At 28.6% G+C, this 7021-nt stretch overlaps 1 protein-coding gene across 1 annotated transcript; it reads left to right on the plus strand.

Moving 5' to 3' along the window:
• The first annotated feature begins 1071 nt into the window (after nucleotides 1-1071).
• Nucleotides 1072-4257, plus strand: LOC145754860 (uncharacterized). The gene is made up of 6 exons (XM_082571003.1): nucleotides 1072-1453; nucleotides 1716-1800; nucleotides 2023-2137; nucleotides 2227-2293; nucleotides 2469-2552; nucleotides 2793-4257. Exons 1-6 carry the CDS (start codon nucleotides 1432-1434, stop codon nucleotides 3665-3667), a joined length of 1248 nt encoding a protein of 415 aa, XP_082427129.1. The 5' UTR covers nucleotides 1072-1431; the 3' UTR covers nucleotides 3668-4257.
• Nucleotides 4258-7021: the final 2764 nt, after the last annotated feature.

The raw sequence follows: 7021 nt of genomic DNA on the forward strand, positions 1-7021 counted from the left end.
TCTTTTAATTCACTGTGACGCTATAGCTGTTTCGTGCAAATAAATTTATTATGCTATTACTATTTTTGTTTAGTATATTAACGGGAAGTATAGGTTAATAAGGACTGAAATAGTTATTAAAACATAATACCGATGACTCTTTATGGCCTCTTAGTTCAATGGGTGTAAAATATGAGTTATGCAATATTTTTAAGACTGAGGTATTTTCATGGAGTTATTTTTTTAAAAGGCAAAGTTAGTTAAGCAAACAACTTGTGTACTTGTAACAACGATCGTTTTAGAGAGTTTCAACACCTGGCACCCCTCGGTTGCCGGCGCTTGCCCCCGCTTGTGACCAGTTGCTTTCAGCTGTTTTTATTCAGACGACTTTTTACAAACACGTTTATGAGATTTTGAAAGCGAATTTTCGAATTTTGTTTCATTTTATAAAGGTAAATCAATTTAAATTTTATATATATATGCTAAAGATGTAAAAGAAGTTGTAACAAAGTCGTTTTTTGTCCAGCATTTGAATCGGTAACCTTAACATAAAACTTTCTAGACAGCTAGAGTAAAAGTTGAAATATTTATTGTGTTTAGATCTCTTTAGACGTCCTTAATAGATGATTTTAAAATGCTAAATACTGTACTTCTAATATCAAATCGCTTTGTTACTAAACAAATTGTCTCACAATTTTCTACATCAAGTTGTTTATTAACTCGTGATAACACCCACAGAAAAAGATGGTCGACTACTGAAAAATGGCCGAAAGTTAAAATAAACGAAACAGATGAAATCGACTGGAACCCAAACATCCCACAAACTAAAATGAAAAATCCACACAGTAAAGAAAAGAATTATTTTGGATCTTATGATTATTTGTTTTTACTTGGTAATGATGTGACCATCAAACCAGAATTATTTTGTAAAGGTCCTGGATATTTAAGATGTAAAAATCAAAAAGAAATTCATCGGTTAATAGCAAGAAAAAGAGCACTGGGATATAAAATGCACATAGAGGACTTACAAACTCTTAATAAGCGACTAAAAAGATTAATGAAGATTGAAAATAGAACGAGACCAAGTCGGGGATAAACTTGTTAACATAAAATCTGTTTTAAAAATACATTTTTTGCTAAATTTGATTCAATTTTCAAATTTAATTCTAAATTAATTTTAAATAACTTTAGACCATATTATTTTTAATTTAATTTATTAAAATGTTTTAAATCGTATAATTACACTAATTACATAAATACTTAATTATATGTATTAAAATTCACAACTATTATTATAGGAGCTTAACATATAATTAAACATAACATAATTCCAAAAATAACATTAATTTAATGTGTCAATTTTCTTTAGGGAAATAGGATTTAATAAAAGGTGTTGTATTTAACAATTTATCTTTTTTTAATTTTGTTATTTTTGGCACCTTTATAAATACAATGTCAACAAAGAATTCAGATGGTAAGTGTGAAAATAAAAATGCAGTTATATAAACTAGATCAAAGTTACTTTAAATTCATATTAAGTTTTTATCTACTCAAGTTAATAGATAAAAATAACTAGAATGCAACTTAAAATGGAAAAATGTGGGACTAAAAATAAGTTTTCTAATTGTAAGTATTATCTGTTTAGGCATTTGTGTTTGCCTATTAATGTATATATATGTTAAAAATATTGTTTTTATAATGTTAGATTATATTAATGTCGTTAACTTATTTTTTAGTAGTGGAATGGGCCAAGTTTTTCAGAGATGCAGGAATACCACCAGGATTAGGAGCGAATTATTCCATTTTGTTTTGTGATCACAGGTAAATGAAACTTCATTTTATATTAACCTTAATAAACTTAAGCATAGATATGTTTAAAAGTAGTTTATTACTCCTTATTTGTATACCCTAACTAGAAATGTCATTTGCATGATCTAACTTGAAATAGATCTAATAGATTGTATAAATCTAGCTCTTTTAATTTTTATTGTGTTGTATTTAGTATCTGATCATGTTGTATTCACATCTTAATTGTTTTAATAGGATACAGAAAAGTTTACTTGGTGATCTGACAAGAGAAATTTTAGTTGAGATGGGAATAAAAGCAATGGGAGATATTATTTGTATTCTAAAACAAGCTGACATTGTTTCTCAACAGGTAGTTAGTTATACTTTTTTACTAATAGCAATCTATAAAATGAGCTACTGTACAGTATTTATTATTGTTTAATTTTATTAAACTTTTAGGTCACAAGGGAAAACACTTCAAAATTAATAGCAAATCCAGCATCAAGTTCTCCAAAACCAACCTCGGGTAATAACTTAATATCAGTTATGTTATTTAATTAAAGTGGTATACATTTTTTTTGTACCACTATTTTATTATCTGGAAGTTTTTATAGCATTATTGCCTACATGGGTAGACGGAACTTAATACATTTTACAAATAAACAGATGTAATATTAAAAATAATTAATCTCTATTTTTAGCTGCCTCCCGTATGATCACACACACTATAAGCAGTCGAGATCTCTCTTCCAAATCTTCTACTCCAGAGTGTAGTTTAAAAACTGGTAAGTTAACCCTTACTTGTTAAATTTTTTTGTCTTTTTAGAATAGGATTTTTCTAATGGCACATTATAGACTTCAAATGTAATTGGCCTGATAGACCATAAAGACTGGGGTGTTTCTGTAAATTGATTTTAAGCACACTGCTTTTACTACACTTTAATATTGTACCTAATAGCCCATATACATTGTAACAGCAGTTTGGTATACATATTAACTTACTAACCTTAGATTATTTACTTTAGCTGAAACTCCAGCTAACAAATCAGTTTTTGCAAGACTGGGTCAAGACAATGCTACAGAAACATCAGCAAGTGGAGTTTTTGGGCGTTTGGGGGATCCTGTTTCGAATAAATCGGGCACCGAACTTCCCTATGCTGGAGTGTTGAAGAAAAAGGCTGGTGACTCCAACACCACCATTGATCTAACTTCAGCTAAGAAAACCACTTTGCAAAAAACCAAGATGGTCAGCATTAAAATGACAACACCATCAACTGGTTCAAATAAACGAAAAAGTGTGATGGATAGATTGGGTCCTGCTGACAAAATAACCTCACCTCCAAAAATTCAAAGAATTTCTTTGTCCCCTACAGTTAGTACAAAGCAAAATGTTGTTGCCAAAAAGAAGACCATAATCCAGATTAAGAAGAAGACAATTCAGAGCTCTTCTGATGAAGAAGACACAGAAGAAGAAGTTGTAAAACCTATCAAGGCTCAGAAAATAATTCGCACAATCTCAACAGCAAAGCCGAAAAAAATTATTCTAAAAAAGAAAATACAACCAGTGACTGCTATGGATCAGCCATCAAAAACAAATATTTTAACCCGACTTGGAGGTCATGTGACCAGCTCAACCAATCAAAGCAAGCCAAAGTTAATCTCACTAAAATCCAAAACTCAACAAGCCATTCTTAAAAAGACAATTAACAACAAACCAACCAAGACCATATCAACAAAATCTGGTGTTGTGCATCTGAAAAGACCATTATCCACCTCCAAAAAAATGTCCAAACCAATCTCAAGTAATCTGGTTTCAAGCACCACTTCAGCTGGTATTTTTAGTCGAAGAAAGACCAGTTCAAGTTCAAGTGTTTTTGACAGATTAGGTGGTGGAGCATAACCGAAAAAAATTTCACAAGTTTAAAACAAAAATTTAAAATTCTGTGCCTTATCTTCCATTTGCTTTAGATCAAAGTTCTGAATCTGAAAGTTGTTGTCTTATTTATTAAATTTCTTTTTTTGTAATAAACACTTTATGATAAAACTGAAAATCTAGTTTTTATAAATTTTATTAAGACAATCTGCATCATTTGTTACTCTATCTGTTTATTTTTATACAAAGTTTGCTTGCCTTTGGTTCTTGTTATTTAAAATTTGTATGCCAAATATCGTATTTGGTTTATTGTGTTAAAAATAAGTCATAGTACTGCTACCATCAACAGTTTTGCACGGTTATATTTTGAAATTTGTACATTTTCTAGTCTGTACTGTTAGTTTACCAATATGGTATAAAAGTTGCTTTATTATGATGAAGCTTATGATATTGAAAAATGTATGTTATCATTAACAAAGTTATTCTAACATAAACCCATAGAAACTATGACATAGGTTATAGTGTCTCAGTTTATTATATATGTTGTAGGACTACTTTTGTATTTGTGGCTTTAAAACTATCAAAAATGTTATTCCGTTAAAAATTTAAGAATTAGTTGGTGCTAGTTGTTCAATTAATTTTTAAAAACAAGTTGTTTTTGCTTGAAATACTAATATAAATAAAGTAGAAAAATTTTATAGTACATCTCAATTATTTGTTACAAAAAGAAAGTTGTGAGTATATACTGTTTTTGTCCCACATTTCTAATGTCTTTGTAATAGTTAATTTATTCTTTTGTGATTAATTTTATATAAATTAGTACAATAAGTATATCAAATATTTATGATATTGGTTAGTTATGATATGTTGGGTTTTTATTTCATCAGTTAGTATTTATTTAGTTTACAGTTTTATTAAGTTTGGTTAAAATGAAGCTGTTCGTCTTTTTAATAGTAAGTAATTTTATATTTCAAATTGTTATGTTTATGTAATTCAGTTGAATAGTATTAGTTTGTCATAATTTTAAATGATTAAATATATTGTGTTCATGTTTTGTAGGTTACAGCTTTTGCAGAACAATGTCAAGGTATGAACTACTTTAATGACTTTATGAATTTATTTAAGTTTAGTTGCTAAAGGGGCAAAGTTAATAAAATGGTAATTTATACTCAGGTCTTGGGGTACTTATCTGTGGAGAATTTGATTCGAATCACGAACATTTAAAAGATTTGATTGGCTTTTATGGGCCTTCTAATAAAACCAATGAAGAGCTCATCAAACTCTATCCACCTCTACCCAATCCTAGTTACTCAATATTTGCTTCTGGTATTAACACATGGTATATTTATTCCTCAGATAAATCCAGCGACAAAATTGCAAGGGCAAGTGTTTATGCTTACTTAAACAAATGTGATAGTTATTAAATACATATTTTTACTTTTAGACCTGCATATATATATATGTGGCCAAATGATGTTACTCTAAATTTTGCATTTGTAATAGTTTAAACTATGTGTATATTTATACATTTATTTTTACAAGTTAACTAAATTAATTTTCTAACATCCTTTGTATATTTGCCTAAATTAAATCGTATAATATTATAAATTTTGTGTTTGTAGCTTACTAGTGAAGGTCCAAACTTTGAGCCAATTACTTCATCATTTTTTGAAGTCATTAAATTTGCTCAAAATAAATACGATTACAACTTGATTCAAAGTGTTTATATTAGATCGATTGAAGGTAAGTTAATAAAAAAGTGTCATAACATAGTCCAAATGTCAATTTTCTACATAAAACAATTATAGTTAAATAAAAGCCCTGTGCATAAATGTATTAGTGTGTAGCGTAAATATTATCATTGCGGAAGCCTGAATGTTTTAATTTGCACGTCGTATCGGTGCGTTTTGCCTTTTTCTTTTTTATGTAGCCTTTTGGTGCGCATCTTTCCATTTTGTTATCTTTACGTTAAGTTACAAAAGTACGATATTGTGAAGTCTTTTGACTGATAAGAGCACGGTATTGTGAAATCTTTTGCCTTTGATTACTACAAGTGAATAATTCTTGATGACATTACATTTATATGTGATTGTATTTAAAAGTATCTAAAACTAAAGTTAGTTACAATAAATTTGTTAGAAACCTTATTAAATATTTACAGATCCTGTTTACACCATTTTTGGAGGGGCTTTCTACACAGCATTGAATTTTTCAACCACTTTAAGTGAAGCTGATTTAGTTTGTAAGTCTTTAGATGGAGTAGTTGCATCACCAATATCAAAGCAAGCCCAAGACTTTGTGGTTTCCATTTTACCTTCACTGGAAACAAGTTATTGGACAGGTAAAATGTAAAACTAATAATTATTTTGAAGTATAAACTTTTTTTTTATTTTTTGTAAAATAATTTTTAAAATTTTTAGATTTTTAATCAAATACCTTTCTAAACATTATACTTATTTATGTCTTATAGGTATATACCAAGATGTAAATACAAGCTCACCGATATGGAGATTTGGTAGCAATGATGGTATGGGAACTCAGTTTACTTGGAAATATGAAGGGGGTTCAGATACAAGTGGTTGCTTAGTGATCGAACCTGATCAAAAATATATTCCATCGTCATGTGATTCTGAACATCAATTTATCTGTCAATGTAGTAAGTACTGGCTTAAAATTTAAAAGACTAATTTAGAGCTTTTATTAGTAAGACATATTCATTTTTATTATAAGGTTGAAATCAATTATTTAGCCTAATTTTAGGGCAATACCAAAGATTGTGCCACATTAAACAAATTGAAATTGTATTTTTGTTATTTATTTATTATTTAATAATTTTTTAAAACAAAACTTTATTGTTCTGCAGGACAGCATCATTTTTTTAATGATAATTGGATCAGATTTCATGAAGAAAATCGAGATTTTGAAACTGCCAAACAAATATGTGAAAATGAAGGACACATGATATGGTGGATGGATGATCCTTTGTCATTATCGAGTTTAATTGAAAATTTTGGTTACAGTGACAAATACTGGACTGGTAAGTTAAGCATTAATCTTGTCTTCATAAAAATGATATTAAAAATTGGTAATAAACAAAAATCTCCTCATAAATAATAATTTAATTAAAAAAAATAATTAACAGTACAACTTAAAAAAATTGATTTTTTTTCATAAAAATCTCTGCAAAAATATCTAAACCCAAGTTAATAAAAGGTTCTACTTGTTATTATTTTTTATTTGTTTAGGATTAACATGGGACTCTCAAGAAAAAGAATTTTCCACAGAGTCTGGATTCAAATTAACACCAAGTTCTTTAATTAATTGGGAAATTGGACATCCAAAAACTGGAGACTGTGTTGTGTTAAACCATCGTCTTTATCT

Source organism: Corella eumyota, chromosome 6, assembly GCF_963082875.1.
Source record: "Corella eumyota chromosome 6, kaCorEumy4.1, whole genome shotgun sequence".
NCBI classification, from domain to species: Eukaryota; Metazoa; Chordata; class Ascidiacea; order Phlebobranchia; family Corellidae; genus Corella; species Corella eumyota.

Bases quoted from the DNA above. Each gene is read 5' to 3' on its own strand.
- LOC145754860 (XM_082571003.1), top strand. From the start codon at position 1,432: ATGTCAACAAAGAATTCAGATG. The intron at 2,138-2,226 runs GTAGTTAGTTAT...TTAAACTTTTAG, and splicing joins CTGACATTGTTTCTCAACAG to GTCACAAGGGAAAACACTTC. The intron at 2,294-2,468 runs GTAATAACTTAA...CTCTATTTTTAG, and splicing joins TTCTCCAAAACCAACCTCGG to CTGCCTCCCGTATGATCACA.